Source organism: Aythya marila (genome assembly GCF_965140915.1).
Source record: "Aythya marila genome assembly, chromosome: 4".
NCBI lineage: Eukaryota > Metazoa > Chordata > Aves > Anseriformes > Anatidae > Aythya > Aythya marila.
Window position 1 is genome coordinate 67,514,276 of NC_139045.1, and position 22,773 is coordinate 67,537,048.

General features: G+C 35.7%; 1 protein-coding gene across 3 annotated transcripts in view; it reads right to left on the reverse strand.

The window, feature by feature from the left end:
- Positions 1-22,773, reverse strand: part of HTT (huntingtin) — an 84,296-nt gene that overhangs the window by 39,296 nt on the left and 22,227 nt on the right. For all 3 annotated transcript variants that reach the window (XM_082760171.1, XM_082760170.1, XM_082760172.1), the window contains 22 exons: positions 22,059-22,170; positions 21,520-21,660; positions 20,615-20,773; positions 20,434-20,531; positions 18,722-18,861; positions 17,863-17,926; positions 17,372-17,472; positions 15,781-15,927; positions 14,735-14,855; positions 14,458-14,534; positions 12,079-12,230; positions 10,055-10,257; positions 8,775-8,901; positions 7,927-8,054; positions 6,998-7,108; positions 6,357-6,434; positions 5,506-5,729; positions 4,824-4,902; positions 4,536-4,697; positions 3,530-3,585; positions 2,632-2,780; positions 1,933-2,069 (listed from right to left, as the gene is read on the reverse strand). In XM_082760171.1, coding sequence (XP_082616297.1) covers positions 1,933-2,069; positions 2,632-2,780; positions 3,530-3,585; positions 4,536-4,697; positions 4,824-4,902; positions 5,506-5,729; positions 6,357-6,434; positions 6,998-7,108; positions 7,927-8,054; positions 8,775-8,901; positions 10,055-10,257; positions 12,079-12,230; positions 14,458-14,534; positions 14,735-14,855; positions 15,781-15,927; positions 17,372-17,472; positions 17,863-17,926; positions 18,722-18,861; positions 20,434-20,531; positions 20,615-20,773; positions 21,520-21,660; positions 22,059-22,170 — 2,766 coding nt within the window. The remainder of the gene's footprint in view (positions 1-1,932; positions 2,070-2,631; positions 2,781-3,529; positions 3,586-4,535; positions 4,698-4,823; positions 4,903-5,505; positions 5,730-6,356; positions 6,435-6,997; positions 7,109-7,926; positions 8,055-8,774; positions 8,902-10,054; positions 10,258-12,078; positions 12,231-14,457; positions 14,535-14,734; positions 14,856-15,780; positions 15,928-17,371; positions 17,473-17,862; positions 17,927-18,721; positions 18,862-20,433; positions 20,532-20,614; positions 20,774-21,519; positions 21,661-22,058; positions 22,171-22,773) is intronic.

A 22,773-nucleotide genomic window follows, 5' to 3' on the forward strand; every position in this document is an offset into this window, starting at 1 on the left:
CAAGTAATGCTGCAATGGGGAAAAAAAAATCATCACTTCATGCATTTGGCAAAAAAGCAACAAGAAAAGAAAATCCACGTGAGAAGCCATACAATATTTTAAAATTCCATTTTTGGGTTCAAAGTTTGTTCTTAGTTGTGACTTTATTACTATTGTTATTTTTAAAAGAATTTTTCAGTTACTTTTATAAACCAGAAATAAAATGTTTTCTTGATCCTTCTTAAACTGCATTTGTCAAAACACTAGTCAACGGGAAAGAAGATAGAATATCTGAGTGCCGTTGAGTGCATTTTCCCACATGTATGCTTTTTCTTATAGAGCTCATTCCCCTGGGATGCATCACTTTTTTATACATCATGTAAAAGTTTATAAGTCAGTCTTTAATGGTGGACACCAACAGCAAGGATCATTTTCAGTAGCTGAATATGTTACTGACTTGAGGGTTACAGAGACCATACTTTCCAGGATAGTCAGGCCAAAGACATAGCAGGCAGGAATGTTAATATATGAACCGGGAAGTGGGAAAGAAGAATTTGGTTCTGAAAACTAGTTATATTATGGAGCACTTCTAAAAGAAAGTCAAGCAGTTCAGAATCAGAAACAGACCATCAAAAAATAAATAAAAAAATCACCAGACGACTTTCTTCCCAAAGAGCTTTCTCATGAGAAAAGAGATAGAAGCAATTCTGGGTTGAATTACTTTAACTCTCCATTCTCCAACTCTATGTAGTTACAGTTGTAAAAGGAAAAAAAAAAAAAAAAAAGGATAAAGATTGCAGTTCTTGGAGCCTCTCGAGTTACAGGAACACCACTGCAGAATGTCCCTGCCATAGCCAAACAATAGAACTGCCTGGGGTTAGCTTATATACACTGCATGAGCAGAAAAGGACAGAATAAGAGCTACAAAAGGGATGGTGTGGGATGAAGAGCAATGCATGGGTGGTCTTTAATAGGTTAAGTGTGTCAGAAGAGGATCTGCTAGCAATTACAGTACCTTATGTAACACAAAGTTATTCACTATTTTACATCATGTGTCTACAGAGTGTCATTTCATATAGTTATATTAGTCATTTTATGATTATAAAACTACAAATTCAAAAGAAAATGTGGATACACAAAATTATTCCAATCTGAACATGCAGTTCTAACAAATTATTTTGACAAGATGTACTGACTTTTCTCCAACTATTCTCAGAAAATGCATTGCTTACATTAGCATACACTAGAATTGCATTTTCACATGATGAGAGGAAAAGCATGTTAAGTTTGTTAATCGCCTGAAAAAGCAATAAGCTCCTGTGTTAATTATGTCACTTCCCTTAAAATTACCTTTATGTTTTTCTTTCAAACAAAGTGTGTTGATGAAAGCCATTCTTACACTCCTACATGATATAAATATGTTTTCCATATCTGTGAGATCTGGGGCAAAGGGGTAATTGACAACTGTGTAGCTACCATCCTCATTACCTTACTCAAATAGTTTTTTAACATGTTATTAAGTTACTGCTATTGCACAGCAACGCTTACATTATTTCTAAACAGCACATTACCTCTTCCACTTTCCCCCCCAAATTCTTTTGAGTTTCTTGGTTTCTAATTTATTACAACTCTTCTTTTAACCTTCTGTTTAGTCAATCTGCAACACAACCAGGATCATGATCCTTACTGAAGCTTTTCAGTGCTTTGTAACCTAGGCTTGCCTATAATGTGCAACAGACATATTATTTAACTTGCAATAACTGATTTGTACCACAGAAGCTTTCCCCTACCACAATAGTCTTTGAACACTCTCCATATACTGAAAGATCACACACAGAGTCCAGATATTCAAGATTTGTGTAGAAAATTATTAATATGTCCTGAAGCATTTTTAGCAGTCAAAACAATGTTACCCTTTTACAGAGCATAAACAGGAACACTGTCTTCTTTTACCTGATGGTACTGGATAAGTCTCAGCAGCATTGACACTACCACCTCCTTCTGCGTTTCCAACTCTTTTCCAGCATCAGCTTTATTCGTCCCTCTTAACACAAAGAGATCATGAACGATGGGCTGCAGAGCTGGTATTGCTAAAACGGCAAGTTTTTGTTTGTTTTAGCATGAGACAAGTCATTCTTGAACACTATTTTCTTGTTCTAACAATTCAGCTACTAAAAGAAAATTGCTCTTTTTGTTTAAATGTTTTTCCCATCCCTGAAAAGAAAGACTTTCCGCACATAGATGTCTATCTTTTTAGTTCTAGTAGAACAAAGTTTATATTGTGTACATACTTACTCCTTCTCACAGAGCTAAACAATACTTTTCAAAAAAGTTCCTCAGCAGAATCACTAGCAAGTACAGGACAGATGCTTCTACTTAAAGGCTCAAAGGGGAGAAAACAGAAATGGGACTAAATATCAACATCAAAGCCTTTAAAATATTGCTGCATTGTGAACTAATGTTAACAGGGTATAATAAATTTCATGGAAAAATTAAATGAAACTTATTTAAGATATTAAAAATTTATAACCTAGTGTTTTCTGGAACAATCATTATGACCCCACTTCTCTATACCTTAGAACAGCAGTTATACTTTATTGCTGAACTACCAGCAATAAACTGATTTTTTATTTATTTTTTTTTTTAAATTACCATGTGTAACAGCTTTCCTCCCACTGGCCATGATTCCATCACACAGCTGAATGATCTTAGGAATTCCGATTATCTGTTTGGAATGATACCGCTCGTAAGACAGCAACACCAGAAAAAAAAAGATATTAGGAATAATTGCTTCAGACTCCCTGAAAACAAAAAAACAAAAATGTCAAGTTTGAATTGCACAACTCTGTTCAGTAGAAATGAACCTGTTTCCACTAAAAAAATTTTAAAGAATGCATTCTGCTTTTATATAGCATTTTAATAATTTGTGCCTGATTCTTTACTACCATTTTTTCAAGGGATTTAATTTCTTTCAACTTCTGACCATTGCTCACAGTTACTAACATTATAACATATTATTTAATGTACACAATGAAAAGTAATATTTCTGTAGGAGACCCCACAGAGCAAAACAAAATTATCCTTTCATACAAATTCAAGTGTGAGAAAAACAGAAATAGCTGACAAATTCCATCACATTGCTTATGATGTGTTAGGTACTATAAAAAAAAAAAAAACACATAGCAGTTGCTCAGAATACAAAATGGATTCACACTGAATCCACAATAGGTCTCCCTTCAGCAGCTGAATCCTATTGATTCCTCAATGCAAAGCTTTGGTGGATTCCCCAAATAAATGGTTTTAAAATACCAATTTGAGAAACAGCACAACAGTTTAATTCTACTTATGCCCAATTTCTTCAACCACAGGGAACCTAAATCTTCTGAAAGGGTTACTATTAGAGACAGAAAATATACAAACACACTGCCTGGAATATAACACTCCCGTTCTCATAAAACAAACAAAAAAATGCAAAACTAATCCCTATATGCTTCAGAATAAGACAGTAGTAAATTCTCACTTGTTCAAAGGATCTTTGCTAATTGCATACCTGAACTGTCCGACTTCAATGTATTCAAACTGCTTTAGCACAAATCCAATAAACACCTGAAGAAAGAATGAAGTGTTAAAAAAAGTACACAACAGAAACATAAATTACCATCTGAAATTATTTTGACAGAATTACAGAAGTCTGTGTTTTAGGAGAGAAAGAAAAGACATGCACTGAAAATCGTTTATACTTATAGCTCACTCTGATATGTTATGGAACATTCTCTCCAGAGTTACAGGTCTTGAGAATCTTGATGTTGTAGCTTATTACAGTTTGCATGAATTTATGTTGTATTTTAGCAGTAAATGTGTCTACATATTTAATAATATAACTTCCTTTCTTGCTCATGTAACATGCTATTTGAGGCATTACAGCCAGAAAGCCAGGAATCAATCAAAAAGCCTAACTCAGCTCCAATATAAAATCCCTAATATTCATGCATTGAGAAGATTTACTGCATATCAATTCACAGGAAAGTCACCAGTTGCATCTTGTAGTTTATAAACCTGAAAATACTGTAGTGAATAAAACACTAAAAGTTTGCTATAGATTTACTTTTTATACGGACAACCACACAGGCTACCAGCTACCAGTGAATTTGCCACCAGCTTCCCCCTTGCCACTGAAATTGAATGCTGCTTGACAACCACAATGCTCACTACCAGTCATGCTTAAGTCTTTTTTGTTTTTTGTTTGTTTCTGTTTTTGTTTTCTGTTCTGTAAATACAGTACTGATCGTATTGTGCACATCATCTTATTCCTAAAGTCAATCTGATGAACAGTTCTTAAACAGTTGTTGCAGAGTTTAAGTAATTTATATGCAACATAAAACCAAAAATCCAGAAGTTCCTTGTGTTTGGTGAGGGAACTAAGTTTCACCCTCCGTTTTGTCTTTGTTTTCAGCTACATTACAATGAATGGATTGTGGCAAATATATTTGCTGTAAATATTTAGCCTACTAGTGAGACGTTGTATCACAAATTTGCAGAAACAGCGAGGTACCAACCTGATCTGAATCCAGAAGACAGTAGTTAACTCGTAGCTGAACCAGTTGAGCAAGCAAGTCTAAAACTTGTCTCTGCAGCTGTACCGATGTTGTCGTAGTGTATTGTTTCAATGCTTTTATGACAAGGGGTTCAAATAAACGAATGTGATTGTGAATAGCATTCTGTAACAGAGAGATTTTAAAGTAATCTAATATCTGAACAGGTCTCATTCAAAAACTTTTTAAAAGGAGGAAGAGTTTTAAATGTAACATACAGGTCTTTTAAAAGGACTATAAAAATATGAGTACCTTATCAGCACGGTGTTTTGCTGCACTGCTAATGCTGGTTTTCAGCTGTGTAGAAACTTTCTGCAGCACATCAAACCATCTGTGATGAGAAACAACAAAAAAAAAAAACACATACACTAAGAAAATGGAGGTATAAACAAGCTGTCTTAGAAACATTCTTTTACCTGATGCCAGCTTTCATCTACCTGACTGCTTCAAGAATCTTAGTAAGAGGAAAGAGCAATAGAAACAACCTACAATACACTTTGATCAGACAATGTAATCTGTGGACAATAAGCATCTTGTAAAGACAGAATTTCTGGTATCCTTTGGTCATTATTCTGCCTTTCCTTTAAGGCTATTGACTATTTACTACAATTAGAAAATTAATTAAATATTTGCATTCAAAGCTCTTTTTTTTTTTTTTTTTTTTTTTAAAAAAAAGGCATAATAATTTTAAGTGATATCTGTTTTAATGCTTCAACTCTGATTTGGAAAACACAGTAGCAATTGATCAACAGTGTTATATTTGAGACTCCACTACCAAGAAAAAAAAATACTTATCTCAAATCTACAAGAAGTAATACACAATACTGTAATTGCAAGTTACTTTGCTCCCTTATATTTGCATTTAGGAAAAACAATAAAAAGATTCTAGTCTATTTCAAGTCAATATCATATCGTACAAGAATACAGAAGTTACCCTGAAGCATCGTGGTCCTGCTCAGCCTGAACCATGTTCCTCAGACTAGCATCAGCAAGTGCCTGTGTAAAATGTGTATATGGTGCCATGAAGCAGTAGTGATAGAGCCCAGGTCTCAGATTGGAAGAACCTAAACGCTGAGCTTTGCCTTGAGCTTTACTCGTATTTGAAGACAAGCCATCGTACTGAGAAGCCAGATTTGTCCCAAATAATGTTTTCAGTAACTGGAGAAGAAAATTGGAAAAAAGATTAATGTTTTAGGACTTCAGAAAACTTGACTCCTCATCCTCCCAAAGAACAAAAAAGGGTAGGTCATCACAAACAAAGCACAAACTGAGGGTCATGTAGTCAAATACAAGACAACAGGAAAAAAAAGCTAGGAGAACAATCCACAAATCAGCCAAGAAGATAAGCAAGCCCTTCAGTTGCAAAAATCTGTGACAACTCAAAACAGTCTACTAAAGCTGTTCTCCCACCAAAATGAAACTTTGGTGTTTTGAAGACAGATGCTCAACAGGAAGCCTGCAAGAACCCTATCAGTACAACAGGCCTTTGCTTTCCAGGTCTTCTCATGTAGTTAACTAGCTGTGGAAAACATTCAGGAAGGTAGAAAACAAACTTGTTTTCTTAGTACTCAAATAAATATTTGAGTTGGAAGCAGTTTGAGAAACTAGTTATGCAAGTGGTATCAAGTTTCAAAATAAATCATAAAAAAATAAAGAAAAACAGTTTGCTCCACCTGTGACAATTTCCCAACACTGCTTCCCTAAAAAGAATGGTCATAAATGGTATCCAAATGATATGCACAGGACATGTTTGTTTCTTATAACACAAACAAATTACCTCCTTACCTGCTGTACACAAACTGTGGCCATAGTTGGTTCTCTGTTGAAACATGATTTCAGATATCCCAAAATTTCTTCCACACACTAGAAAAGCAGAAAAATAAGAAAAATGCAATTAAGTGACTTTTATATAATTAAGTATTAATATGAAAACTGGACAATAGCACTTTATTTTTACTGCATAAAAGCTACACTAAACTTAAGGAATATTTCTTTACCTATTTTCACCATATAAATGCAAAATTTGCCTCGAATGTCTTAAAATACAATGCATACCACCACAGTTAAGGAGAGAAAATACCAAGGCACAAGAAAGGAAAGGAGAATGGCTGCCTTCTCACATCTTGCATATTTAACATGAGCATATTTAGATGTATTGATACAGTGAGAATGACTGAAGGGAAATCATTTTGGTGGGAAAAATCTTCACATAAAATATAAACAGTAGAAAATCACTCCTGTTTTCAAATGCAGCAATGTAACCCAGAAAATCCACTTTTGTATCTTACACCCAACCTGGCAACCCAACTAGGACTACTGTCTCAACAATTTTTAAATCCATTATACTTGTTTTTTCCTGGTAAGGACGACAAATATTGGACAACTTAATTGCAAATAAACACAAGCAAAAAACAAACATCTCGTACCTTTCCAATGTCTTGAAGAGTTGCAAGTTCCAAGATTTGCGACAGAACATCTAAGGCAGACCTCAAGAAGCATCCAAACTTTTCATTACTGTTTTGGAGATCCAAAGTAACCTGGGTCACAGAAGTAAAACAATCTTTTTCTTAATAGTTACCAGACAAGGAGATAGAAATTGCAGAAAGGAACAGGTATAGAGACAAAACTGTCTTCTACGTAAAATTTCAGTGTATTTCATCAACAGCACTGACAAACTCCCCCCTCATGAACTGCTGGAATAGCAGTACTTCATTTTGACTAAAAATAAAAATGGATCTTCTAGCTTAAGGCAGTTACAGTAGGAAGGTCTAGGATATTGGTAAGTGATGGACAAGGGATAATGTATTTCTCAAAAACATAGCAGGTGTTTAAGAATACACCCCCCTGATTTGTTAGTGTATAAATCAGAACACTAAGCCCTTATGGAATGCATCTTTTATTACCTGCACTAATGGGGAAAACAAACTTACCCATCCTGGAATAAACTGTTGAGAAAATAAGACATTGTGATCCATTTGGCACTACCAAGCCAGTGAAGGATCTCTTAGTATGAGCAGTAATGATAGCAGAGAACTAAGCAATATGGTGACAGTGCCCATCGGGTTTTAAGGTCTTTTTTTGGCAAAATAAGGCAATGTGATTGCCTTAATAAGGCAGTAAGGCAAATGAGAACCTCAATACAACACTAACTTTGGACAGTCTGAGCTTCTCAGAGGTGAATCCTGTGCTACAGTTTAAGTCCATGGAAACATTCCACCTTTTTTTTTTTTTTTTTTTTTTTTTTTAAATTTACTAACAGAACAGGTAGGGTTACTGCCTCAGCAGAGCCAGTTTTAAATGGAACAAAATGATTGCTCAACTACATTTTATTCAACCAAGTGATGTCATACAGTACCTTATAATTAGCATGAGTCGCTTTCAAGACATCATATAACTTCAGATATGATGGAAGATGATAAAAGCTTCCTACTGAAGATGATTTACTTGTTGGAACAGGCCCACTGGCATCAGTTTGCCTAGTAGCTTAAAGATACATAATATATTAGCACTATTTTTTCTACAGTGCTCACGACATGTAATTCAGTATTATTTTACATCCCCAATTTTCAGATAAAACATCCAAATTAACAGCAGAAATTTTTGGATCTGAATGCACATTTTAAAATTGCAAAAACACACTGTACAGCTAGAAAGTGTACTGGCATTCTAAAAAAGCATCCTTATATGATGCAATTTTACCCTGGGAGCTTATTGCTGAAGACCAAGTACAATTTACAGAAGAGAATTAACACCTATTTTCTTCATTCACTAATAAGAAAAAATGTCAAGCTTCATAATCTTGTTTCCAAGAGCAACATAAGCTGCTCCTGCCAAAAAACACAAAGCAACTTGAATTTCTTTAACTATAGCATATGCAAAAATTACTTCATAGTCAATAGGTGAGTGGATTCAGAAAAAAGTGATGAAAAAGATTCAGAACCAACCTGCTCTAAACAGTACAGTCGCTTTACATTAAAAAGCGCATACAAAGATCTACCTGCACCACAGCTGCCTTTCCTGCAATTCAATACTGAGAAGAACTTCAACTTTGAGACAGTACTGAAGTACCTGACAGTAAGCCAGCCAGCCTTTTGATCTAGGATTTCAAAAAACAAGTTACTCGATTCTTTCTACCCTCAATGGTGTATCTATACTCCTATTAACCCTCCCACCTACTGTCCCCATGTAAGTATGTGTACCTACCTGGACTAGTTTCACCACCCTTTTTAGGGCTCATTGGCACAGAAGCCTGCTCCACTGGCTCCCTCTCTTTCCCCTTCCTCCGAATTGGACTAAGAGAAGGTGGGTTTGTGAGAGAAGGTAATGCTGCCTAGAATTAAAAGAAGTTTTGTTAATTTTGTATGTAAAAGTAGCTTTTCTTCTATAGAAATACAAGCATATTCACTTTCTTTAAAGTCCTCTTTATTTGACTGTCAATTTAATCAGAACATCTCCACTTTTAGGTTTGTGACACGGATTTCTTTGGTGAAAAGAAAGAAGAATAATACTTTCTCTAATTTTCTTCTCAACTTCAGCATAAGCCAGGCAGAAATAGGGCTCAACAACTGAAGGTTCCTTTGACTCCAGATAAAGGAAGAGAGCAGGAGGTGCTCCATGCACACAGCAGCAGCTCCCCTGTGGCTTGTGGAGAGGCCCCTGGTGGAGCAGGCTGTCCCCCTGCAGCCCATGGGTCCCACACGGAGCAGATCTCCACGCTGCAGCCCATGGAGGAGCCCCTGGTGGAGCAGGTGGATGTGGCCTGGAGGAGGCTGCAGCCCATGGAGAGCCCCCGCAGGAGCAGGCCCCGGGCCGGAGCTGCAGCCCATGGAGAGGAGCCCACGCAGGAGCAGGGGTCTGGGGGGAGCTGCCACCCATGAGGGACCCATGCTGGAGCAGTTTGCTCCTGACAGATGGACCCTGTGGTACGGACCCATGTTGGAGCAGTTCTGAAAGAGCTGCTGCCTGTGGGAAACCCCTGCAAGATCAGTTTTGGAAGGATGGCATCCTGTGGGAGGGACTCCATCTTAGAGCAAGGGCAGAGTGAATTTGAAGGAGCAGTAGAGACGAAGCATTATGGACTGGCTGCAGCCCCCATCCCCCACTTCCCTGCACTACATGAGGGGAGGAAGTAGAAGTGAGTGGAAGAGAAGGTGGTTTTTGTTTTAGTTCTCATTGATCTACTCTGTTATTAGGCAAAAAAAATACTATGATCTCTCTATGCTGAGTCTGTTTTGCCCATGACAGTTACGGGTGAGTGACCTCCCTGTCCTCATCTCAACTCTTGGGCTTTTTTCCCCTGTACTTTTGAGGAGGGGGAGTGAGAGAGCAGCATGGTGAAGTTGAGCTGCCTACCGGTGTGAAACCATCACACAAGAAAGGCATTAAATAGCTGCCAGTATCAACTCTGAAATGCAGAGCCTTCAACTGATCTGTATCACAACGGTATTTAAAGTCTTGTAATTTCATTTAGTTTTAATACATACCTTTACTGCTGGACCAGGAGCAACATCATCCATTACATGGGCACAAATATTAATGACCTTCAGCAGATGAGAGAAGAGCTGTTCTACCAAAGTAACAAGAGTTCGATCTGCCAGAGCTGGCCATGGTTCCTCCTGCTTTGCAGCACCTTGGTTTGAATCTTCTTCAGCACTCCACGGATTCTTTAAGCACTTGGGAGCACTTGCTGCAATAGGAACCACATGAATTAAAGAAAAAGAAAATGAAACTTGGAATTAAGTATAATTATAATCTCTATGAACAGTAGTTCAAATTGAAAAACAAAGCCTAGGTTTTTAAAAATAGCAGTATGAACAGTTTTAAACAAATAAAAAAATATTGGTTCTTTTCACCCAGCCTGCAATAAACATACTAGACATTCCCTATGGCAATTAGTGGAAATTTGCAACTTCAAGGTAGTATCTAAATTGTTTGATTTAGCCAAGAGTACTGAAACCTAAGCAAACAGAATTCCTCTTCTTAAAAAGTTCTTTTTCTTCTACCATGAAAGGAGAAGAGTAAGGTCAAGAGATATGCTAACACTAGAACAACCAAACAAAAAAAGAAACCAACAGAAAAAAATAATAAAGAAAAAAGGTAGAACTACAGCTAGCTAGAAGTAGCTTCCTATGTACTAGGAGCAATATTCTAAAGCACTGTTTCAAAAGAATAACAGAAGCAGCTGTTTCCAAGTGCACTTATATGATTATACACTGATACATTTCCATCCAGTCTCATAATAAATCTATTCAAAAGCAACAGAAATGGGGAACTAAATGTAGCACACATAGAAAGCCACAAAACTGAAGTATCAAAACTGCACTGGGTTTACTTTAGTAGCTCAAAAGAAACAGATTTATAAACCATAAAATAAATGGCAAAACACTTGCCAGCTATGTGACCCCTGGATGAGTCTCTCCACAGAGAGCTTTCTCCTCCTTCAGGAGCCCAAGAAAAACCCAAGATGCACGTGTCAAATGTTAACTCTTCTAACATGCGCAGGCTTTGCTTCCAAACAAAACAACAAAACAGAATGAACCACATGAGGGTCACCTGTTCATTCTGCTCAAAAGCATAGTCATCTACCTGTGTATGAACCCAACATAGTTTGAAAGACTGCTGAAATACTCTCAAAGACAGTTTCACCTCCACAACCTTCTACAGGGCTTCAATATTCTTACAAATAAAACAGGTTTCTGCAAGAACACTTGAGAATGCTTGGTAAGCAGCTGAAGTTCTATACCCTTAAGTGATTAATGGAGCAAAAATGTTTTCTTTGCTTTTGTTACGTCTCTGCTTTCATACATACATGTGAAGAGATATGAAGCCATTTATTTTGTGTAACAGTACAATCTGTTATGCATGACTAGCATTTAGCCAATTATTCCCTATTCTGTAGTAGCTTTAGTTCTGGGGAGTTGTCATTACATTTCTGAGTGCCCTTATTAGGGAACTGCATGTCTGTTTTCAGAAAACATCTCCAATTCGTTAAGATATTCTAAATACCCAAGTCTGTCATTTAAAGTGCCGGCAACCATTGCAAACTAGTACAGCCTACAAGTTTACTAAATACACCCTATCCAATCACTATTAATGAAGTTGTAAGCAATAGCAAACCAGTAGAGAACCCTGTGGAATCCTGATGTAATCTTTAAAAGATCATTCTAAACCTAAAAATGTATAACATTCTTACAGTGCAGGTTTTAATTTTTCTTTGCCACACCCTGATCTCCTGCCTTAAAGACCCCCAGAGCTAAAAACTGAAAAAAATTAAAGCCCTTACAAAACAGAGCTAGAACTTTCAACTTACAGAAGAGCACAGAGACAAATGGGAAGAGAGGACAACGTCCCAGTTACTGTATTGGTTCTCAGGGAAACAGAAACCTATGTACATTTCTAGCTAGCAGCTGTGAACAAAACTCATCTGTTCAGCTGAAACAAGGCCTAACTTCCAAAAATATTTCAAACTCTTAGATACAAGTTCCTACAAGTTTCTGTTCTGCCTTACCTGCAAGCAAATTTCCAGTCAAAATTAAAGCATCCTGATGGGCAGAAAGGTCCAACGGGAACCATGCTGATGAAAGAAGAGAGAGGACCATGCCGGCCATTCCAATAGTGCAGCCTTTCTGAGCTTCATCTGAAGAATTTGGCTGGGATACACTAGAAGTATAATTTTGGAATGTTATGACCTCTTTGAGAAGTTTAAAGTCTCAAGAATACTAACAGACTACTAATTTAAAAACAAAAATCAGTACTACAGAGCTATACATTTAACATATGAGTAGTTTAAAAAAAAAATAAAAAACCTTTGCAGCAGAGCAGAAATCTGACAACACTTGAATTAAATATTAAATAGCTCTTGAAGAGCTATTGCTTTTTTTTTTTTCTTTTTAATAGCAAGTATCAAAGCTGCTAGTGACATCTACTGAAAAATGGAAGAATTCAATATTTACTTGCTAACTGCTATGGGTCCTGAACCATCACCAGTTAAAGGGCTTACTAATATTCATAGTTTGGATAGGAAACAAACTGTAACATTAAAATAGTATCTTGTTACATTACACAGTGGCAAGAATATTATCAATTGCAATTCAACAAATCATCTAGATTTATGGGTGGGCTCTATCCAAGTTTGTAATTTGCTGCTGCCTTCCATATTTTCCTTCACGATAATTTTAGAATCGGACCGTCCCACACAAACCAAGTTTCAAGAAGACCAGGCAGAGTTCACCAAAATATGTTTGTCAGAATACTACGTGAATCATATACATGATTTCAAACATGTAAGACTTGCATAATACTAACTTTCTTTCAGGAAAAGACTTTATGCAACTTCTGAAAAAACAAAAAGGTTTCTTTTAGATTTTTTTAATTCGAAAGTCTTTTAATCTAGTGGCTCAAGTTTAATACAATTAGAAAAATGTCATGAAATAAAATGTACTCTAAGCTTAGCTATTCTTTTGACAAAGCTACACAGTTAATTATAGTGCACTCCATTAAAATACTTTTTTTTTTTTTAATGTACAAGTATTGCTTAATTTACATGAAGTTAGAATCCCATGAGTTAATCCATGTTGAGTTGTACACAGGTGGTATGCAACAGCTCCAATGGCTGTTTAACCACTGGAAAACCAATACTTCAAGACAAAAGAATTGTGGTAGCATTCTCATGTCTCCCATAAGATAGCGGATACAGGCTTCTAGTTATCTGGTACAATGAATGCTCACATCGTTCAACAAAAATAAAATTATCATCCAAATTAATATGAATATGGGATCAAAATTTGTAAAGAAGGAATCAGAGGACAGGACAAAGGCTATGTCATTACATCAGTTATGAATGCTAGCTGCATCTGACAGACAGCTTTTTTTTTTTTTTTTTTAAGCTGTGTAGAACAGAAGATATATTGCTGCTAGTCTGCAATAAGAAAGGAATATTCAAAACAAAGCAAACTAGCTTAGAAGTTGAAAGAATAAAGGGCATAGTTCTAAAATTGGTGGTAAGTTGTTTGGATGAGAAACACTAACAAGACCCAGACAGACACACACTACTAAATAACCGGCACTGTTCCTAGAAGCATTGTGTATTAATTTTATTTTCCAGTTAAGCATTGCTCACATACAAATTTATTTCACTTATCACTGACCTACAGCCTAGTCATCTGTGACAAAACATCTCTTAGAATATATATACGGAGCATGCCATGCCTATGCCCAGAAACGGAAGGAAAGACTTGATGACAAGCAAGGGAAGGGTTATTTAAAAAGATAACAGCAGAAGATCAAATTTTGCAATAGACCTTCAGGACATTTCAGGACATTAGAAGAGTAAAATAAGAGTAGGTAACTCTTTAGACTCGGACACAGAAATGGCAGAACATCTTTGAGAAGAATGCATATGAATAAATAATTGCATACATATGAAGATAGGATAAACTAATGATGAAATACATAAACTCTAACAGGGCATGACCTGAACATTCTTGTAAAGGAAGATCACTACATATATACCTCTGCAAATCTGGCAAATACAGACACAAGTTTTAAGAATTGCAGAGGCAGCAGGTCTGGTAACATTTAGTAATAACTCTCCAAAAGGCGAACCAAAACAATGACAGCAGTGAAGAAAGATGAACACAAATGATGTTCAGTCTACTGAAAAAAACAGTCCGCATATGTGCCCATCTTCAGCAGCTAGTCTTACAGCTCATGTGGCACAGCACATTGATAGCCAGATGCAACACACTTTGGCACGAAGTTCTTTGATAGCTCCTAAGATAAATTTAGCAGCAAATACCTGAGGCAGGACTTCTGACATCTGAATGAGGGTACTCTGCTTTTGCATGCACAAATTTCAGAAGATTGAATATTGGATGAAGGAACATACCCACAGTGCCATCCCACAGTCCAGGTACAGACTGGAAACGTTGTGGAGAGAAGACACAAAGCTTCACAGCAGCCAAACTGAAAAGTCAACACCAATTATGAATCAGTTTCATCACTGGTAGAGTTAGCAACAACAACAACAAAATATCTTAAGAGTGAGACTTAAATATGTTACTATTGCCACAGTACCAAAGTTGCAGACGCATATACCCAGGAATTAAAAATAAAGATAGAAAAAAAAAAAAAGGTCAGCCGCTATAGCAACTAAGAAAACTCACTGTAAGTGCTCTTGTAGTGGATATTGTCAATGCATGGGAAATTGCTGCAACAACCCTTGAAAGATTGTTTTCCATAGTGACATCTGTTGGACTTTGCAGCATATTGTAGCCTCTATATGTTCTGAAATTAAAATATTTATAGCACTAAAACATGTACTTGAAAAGCTAAAACATACCACAATAAAATGATTATGGCCTAAGTTACTATAGACAGCTTGTTGAAATGCAATGAGAAGGTATCAGATGAGTCTACCATTTAATTATATTTTCATATTTTTGTTTCTGCACTAGCAAAAGAAAAACAGTTCATTAATCAAATTTCTTTGTTAGCAAACAGAAACTCAACTTTTAACTAGGCTCTCCAGAAGTTGCCCTCCTCAGTATAGTATTGGTCTTTGCTTTTGATCATACTCTCTAACGTTTTTGCATGTTCACAAACTTTAGTTATTTCTCTACAGCAGTAATCTATTTTGTGCATCTCCACAAAGCTTTGTTTCCAAAATACAGTACATAAACCTCAAGTCAAGTCCTCAAGGTCATGTATGGAACATGTACACAGTCAAAAACTTGTATCTGATAGATACGGGGGCAAAGAGTCTCCATATATACACACAACTCAGACTGTCTTTAAGACGGAGAATTAAACAGGAAAGTTTAGGAAAGTACCGTTGGCAGCAAAAACACAGCAACAAGACCACACTGCCAAAACCAGAATTTCATTTTGAATTATATACAGTCTTCTGCAACCACAGTCACTAAATCAGATGTGTTATTTAATGGACATACAGGGTGACCTTGGGATGAAGAGAAGTTTATCACAGAACAACGACTCCACACAATTAGTGAGTGAGCACGTAACTCGCACATCAGTTTATCCATTAAACCAGAGTCCATTTCCATTGAGCCTAAAACTACCACATATGCTACTACCACTTGGAAAGAGAATGCATAAGCACATAAATTTGCAGGATTGAAGTACAATTTTAGGCATCATGAATTGAAACGTCTCTACGTTCCTTTACAGCAAGACAAGTCACATAACATACCTGGTGATAGTGCTCACTGCAAAGTGAGACGGAGGCTGTGTTTCATGCATTAGTAGCTTCAGGTAAACACTGCTTTGATCTCTTGCTACTGCCACCACTGGATCAGCCTGTCCTTGATCACAGTTATAAAACAGCTTTGGAACAAGCCTTAACGACAATTGTCAAAAGGAAAAAATATTCAGAACTGTAATCACAGTTCAGAAAGCTGCACATACCAACTGTATACATCAAATTGGAAATAAAAGTCCTTACTAAAACTCATATTGTGTTAAACATTACGATGAATTCATCTTTACACAATTGGTCTCTACTGTGATCAAGCAGTTAAACCTCCTATGCATACATGGTAGTTGAAAAAAATCTGTTTTAGATCTTTTTAGATCTCTATATATACACACATTATAACTGCTTCTCTAGGGTATTTCTCTCAGTATTCCCCTTTCTCCTCAAATATTTTCTCTACAGTTATCTGTATCAACTGAAAAACAATTCTACCTCCAGAAAAGTATATTTTTCCATCATTTGATTTTCTATGCTGGAAAATTTAAACACAATAAAATCAGGTTGTCAACATTTTTGACTTAGACAATAATAAATACTAATAAAAACACAGTACACATTTATTTTTAAGTTTGTTGACATTGCTTCCAATGAATGCCCATATTGGGCACTCAAGGGGGTTCTAGAAGCTAGCTACAGCTTTCTTGGGCAAGTAAGTCTTTTCTGACTTTAACACTGATGCTATCACTGAATCAGCATGAATACGTGGAAAACTGAGTAGTTAGAAGTTGGAGTTTAACAAAAAAACGCAATTTCAAAATCAAGTCCCTACATAAAAACAATTAGTACTAACTATGATGCAACAGTTGATGATTTCTCCACTGAGCTCTTTCTGCAATATGGAATGCTCTTCAGTAGCACAATTTTTAAAGTTTCACACTCAATTATTTGTTATCAGGAATGGACAGCAATTAATAATCTGAAGAACTAGGAAAGAGACTCCTCTGACAAAAATATATTCCAGGAATTCAATATAAGATGCTCCTAACTTCTTTAAACATAAAACTTAAGTTCTTGAATACAAATAAACCAACTACCAACTAATTTTTTTTACTGTTCGGTGCCTTTATATGGACAGAAATTTTAACTGTAGTAGCTTACAGCTAGCAGCTGCTTTTTTTTTTTTTTTTTAAAGCAAAATCAACCACCTTACTACAGTCAATGAGCATGAAAGTATATACTATTTATAAACACCTAGAAACAATGTTTACAAGTTAGGACAACCCAGTAGAATATTTTAAGTCTGCAAGAATACTACACAAATCATTCCATCATGAAGACGACTAACTAGAAATTTAAACTGAGAGTGACCCTCTGAAAGGAATACTTAAATTTTAATTGTGCAAAGCATGATTATCTGTTCATTCAGAATGATGCATGCTCTAGATACCATAAAGCTGCATTAGTCTCCCTTCTTTAAATAAAAATACAAAAACAACACTATGAGGTTATTTTAGTTATTACGTACACAATAAGCATGAAAATAACATTCTAAACTTTTTTTTTTTTTTTAAGATACATACATACACACCTCATTAGTGAAGATGCAGCCACATGTCGCACTCTTGGATCTTCATCACCAAGCAGAGAGATTACAACATTATTGAGCACTCTCTCTTGCAGTTTTAGTAGCTAGAAAATAAATCAGTAAAGTTCACTGAACATTTTCATTGTTGGACCAGATTGCTACAAGACTGCTAAACAAGTGAGATTTCTTCTGCCATAAAATTCTGTAAAATCATTTTTACCCCAAACTGTTAAAAATACTATTTAGACACAGAAATGCTAAAAAGTTTTAAGAATAAAAAAGTCAAACAAGACAAAACAGAGAACACTAAGATATTTATATCTTAGTAGTAAAGCATCTTTCCAATTGTAAGAAGTGTCAGACAATGAACCTCATTTATACAAAGCATACCTAAATCATCTATCAATGTTTAAAATTAAATTCTGTCAAAACTATTTGGCAAAATCACCTTGGTACCTTAATCCAGAAACACAATATAATGACTGTTTACTTACACCAGTATAATGATGAACACCTCTGTGCAAGCTGTCAGTTTTTCCTTCCAAGAAGTTGACTAGCCTATGATAAAAAAGAGTTTAGGATACAGTAGGTAACATTCTAAGTTATTTCTGCCTTCAGTGTTCTGAGTGCTATTTTTGTTTATATTGTAAGAACACCACTGCAGGGAAAATGTGAGAAGTAGACACCTTTGGCTGTCTTTAGGAAAGGCAAGTTATTTGCTAAACCACTATCTGGCTTGCACAGCAGAAGAATTACTTTAATTAAAATACATTTACACACTGAATTTTTTTTTTTCCATGACAGTGAAATCAGACTGTTTTGAAAAGATTGTAATAAACATCACCATTCAGATAGAGCCCAATTTTATGGCTACGGATATAAAGTTTTTGCATAAGCAACTTTTCTTTTTCAGGCTCAGAAGAGCCTGTAGAGAAGGAGGGAATGCAAGTAAAGTCTTGTTATTTCAGTATAACAAAACATGATAAACTTTAAGAGAGCTCACAATACTGGAGAACATGTCAGGAACTTTTTCATTAAAAAAAAAGACACACACAAACAACTGGACATGAAATCTAAATTAATTCCCATATTCTATGTACTCTCTTTTATCACAGATTTACAGGAAACCTGGTAAACAGACCATCAAACTAAAAATTTTTTATACAGTATTATTAGGCTCTAACTTCACAAAGAAATTCACATATTCCTTAAACAAATGATTGGTCTAAACTAGTTTTATGAAACTGGTTAGTTTTTCAGAAGAGAAACCTCTCCCCATTATGATTCCAGTATCCTGGACACAACTGCTTTGCATCACAGCTACAACACTCGTGGAAAAATATAAACACTTACCGAAAATCTACCTCCGCAAGTGTTTCCAGAAGTTCCGTCCTTACTAGCCAATATGAGCTATTCTTCAGCGTAAGGAGGTCAACAATTAATTGTAAACCTAGTTCACTGTAACTGCTACTACACAAGCTCATGATGCAATGCTAGAAAGAATAAATAACTTCCAGTTATATTACAGAAGAGGTTTTCTAAATCAAAGTATGTTTGACTATAACCATCTGTTTTATTTAAAATACTAACAAATAGTTACTGCTCAAGAGAAAGTACTACACTTTTCAAGGCCAGAACACCAACCCCATGTGAACGGCTAAAACCTTCTCCTGAATTTAAACTCTGGAGAGGAATCCAAATTTCAGAGATCAGAGGACAACTGCCCCCCCCCCTCCAAAAAAAAGTGAGGGGGCATAATGAGCACAAGCACTATATTTTTATCTGTTCAAAAACTGTATCACATAACTTCCACAGAATATTTTTAAATACTTGGCTCCAATTTCTGGATTTTGAACAAGCCATACTTCATTTTAATGACTTTCAACAACATGCAGAATGTGCGATTTTTGGAAAACACTGCAGAACCTTAAAGCTTTAAAGTCTTATTTTATTACATGAAAACACGCTTTCCTGTTTGCAGATTAGCAACCCAAAATGTTTCTGAATATTTCTGCTGAAGGCATGAATTCAGGCAACTTTATCTATTTAGAGGGGAAAAAAAAAGTCAAAATTGACAAACATATGTTATATGAACAGGGAAATACCTAGTGAAGTCTTCTTTAAAAAAAAAATTAAATCTTAAGTGAAACCATTATACATAGCTAATAAGATAATGGAACAGAAGTTGAAAGAAATAGCATCATTTCACTAGCTGGATTTCCCTCCCCCAGCTGCATCACAGACCCCTCCTATCATCACATGAAACCATAATATAATCCATCAAATATTTGCATTTTACACTTTGCCTCACTGACCCATAAGCTGTAATACAATCAGCCACTCTGTGCCTGGCCCTGATATATTAATTTCCTTGGAGCTTCATTTTGTCCTCTCTCCTACTTTTTTTTTTTTTTTTTTTTTTTGGGGGGGGGGGGGGGTGGAGTTTGGAAAATTGATCAAGGAAAAAATCCTTCCTGTTGAGAAGGACAACTTCCCCAGAGCGTTTTTTTTTTTTTTTTTTTTTTATTACAGAAATAACATCACATGCTCAAAGTTCCACTCACAAATTCAGCTATCTGTTACAGTTACCTGGTGAATCTTTCACCCAGTTTACAACACTTACTTTTCTGAGATTTATATGTTTATTTATTTACCTCAGAAAATAATCATTTCACTTGTCATTTGTCACATTTCTTTTCTGATTTCTAAATACAGGCTATAACCAGGTGCTAAACGGTCAAACTTCCCTGTTTAGCTTAGATATTCTTCATACTTAGTTCACTCATCCTATCGTTGGTTAATAGAACATTATAGCTCATACCTGTGCATTTATCACAACTGAGAATAGCTTCATATTATACCGCTACATGATCTAACCAACATAATTATTTTCCATTTATTTGTTCAACATTTCTGTGCCTGAATCTATATACTTCACAATAAACTTTCTTGAGGAAGAAGTCTTTTTTGTTCCATATTTATAAACCTGAGCATAGTGGATCCTAGACAATGAGTAATGCCCCTGTGATCTCTCGTAGTGCAAGTAAATTATTACTTCTGCTTACCCTCACAGCTGTACAAGCCAGTTTGCATGTTACAGAGGACTCATCTTTCAGCGTTTTCTGTAACAGAGGTATGCAGTCTACCAAGGAAAAGAGATTTCCTAACAAAAAAGGAATTTAAAATAATGAAACAGAGAGTTTTGGACACGCATTAAAAAAAGAGACTCTTAAAAAACTTAATTACCTGTTGAGCTTCTGATGTTTATTAGCCATTTTTCCACATCAAAGCGGGATTTCAGTAAAATAGAGTTGATGATTGTTCCACAGAGAATAGCAGTAGCTCCTCTAATCTGGGGATCTCCATGGTCAATGTAGTTCAGAATATCTGATACATACTGCTCCTCTAAGAAAACAAGTTGCAACTACTTTATTTTAAAGATACTACTCTTAGACTTAACTGATCCCTAAAAATGTTTCAGTGAAGGTATTGATCACACAAATCACAAGCAGCATATTCACACTAAGCTTTTCTTTGTTCTACCTTACAGAGATATCTTCCATGTAATACACACCATTCACACCATTCACACCAAGATTTGCATATAAAACCACTAACATTTTATTGTGATTGTACCCAAAATGCTCTGGTGAATCTAAAAAGAGATTTTTGTCAACACTCCATCCTTTGCTTCTATCAGCATCAAACCAGCTGAATTCTCCAGGTCTCTATTGATTATACTGTATTATTCATAAAATTACATTGTATTATTCATACAAATGAACCAAATGCCTTAGAAACCAGCTAAAAAATGGCCTGAAATAAATTAGAAGAAACTACAAGGGAAACAATCAACTTATATATAGCAATTGTGCTGAAGAAAATACTTCCATAAAGATGTAAGTTCTTCCACTAAAGTTTAACTCTTATTAGCAAAAATAAACAAAATCACCATACACACTATGTTCAATAACATTATTTCCACTGGCTCTGTAACTGACATCACTAGCACAGATAGTGTATCAATATAAATTGGTGCAATATTTGTTTGCAAATATTAAACTGGATTTAAAGAGTTTTCAGTGTAAATGCTGCTTTACTTACTTGGAAGCCCAAAGACATTAAAAACGAAGATTTGAACTACAACATACCATACTCTTCTCCCATTGCTTCAAGGGGTGTTTTATACAGTTTGCTGAAGAAAGCCTCAGGGTGAAGGGCAATGGCTGCTCCAACACAACTGACTGCCAGGGCTTTTACACTGACTCTCACATCTCTATCTGGAACTAAAGCTGGGAAAAGGAATATAAAAGTATTAAAAAGCTCCCTAAAGTATTAAAAGCTTTCTGGAAAAAAAAATACAGCCTCACAAAAGGGTTCAAATGCGCAACAGCCCTAGAGGTTTATCTCACAAGAGTTTACAAATGGTAAGTGCAATTGAGCATCTGACAAGATGACAGTAATATGTCATATGCCAAATGGTTCAAAACTGGATTCATCACAAAAATTGCATACATTTAACTGTTTCTCAGTTTCTCTGTACTCTGCTGTGCTCATCTAAAAAAGGACTGTTAAAAAAAAAAAAAAGCAACCAGAATTCTTTAATAATGTGATCTTAGAAAATCAGAGTAAGTTAATGATGTTTACAACTTTTTAGCTTTGAACCAATGAGTGTTAGAGACAAACTTACCTCCTTTCTCTCCAGTAAGTAGAAAAGAGGCTGACAGAAGTCTAACACAGTGCACTAGAGGAGCAGAATTTCCATCTGTATAGTGGCCTATGTCTCCTTTTATCCTGGAGGGCTATTGAAGGCAAATCATAAGTCTTATATAAATAAAACTTAATCTTCAATTTAAACAAAATATTAAGCATAACAAGTTTTAGAAATACTGCACATTCCCAAAATTTCAGAGGTTCAATATGAAGCATGTTTAATACATATTCCAAAAGAAGGTCTTAAAATATTTTCTTAAAACATTTTTTGGAAAGTTTTTGGAAAGTCTCCAGCATCAGATTTCAATCTGGTTTAATTTTAATCAGAGAAGCAACAATCATTCTGTATACTTTCTGAACTACCCAGACATGCTGTTTACATCAGGAGGAGTCTGAAACGTTTTTTTTTGTTACCAACCAATGATCTTTGGAAACTTTACATGAAAAGCAATTCTTGTTTTCAAAGAAGGCTGACAACATTCTGCACTTTTAGCCCAAATTAATCTGATTTCTGTCTCCAATAAACCCAATGTCTCTTGACCCAGCACAGAATAAGGTCCAATACTGAAGTGAAATACAAGAGGAAATGATTACCCATCAGAGAAGCCCCTCTGCAGAAAGAGAGGCTCAAAGAGTAAGAAAGACATACATAACTCCTGAGGAGATGAAAGTTACCTACACAGGTAGCAACC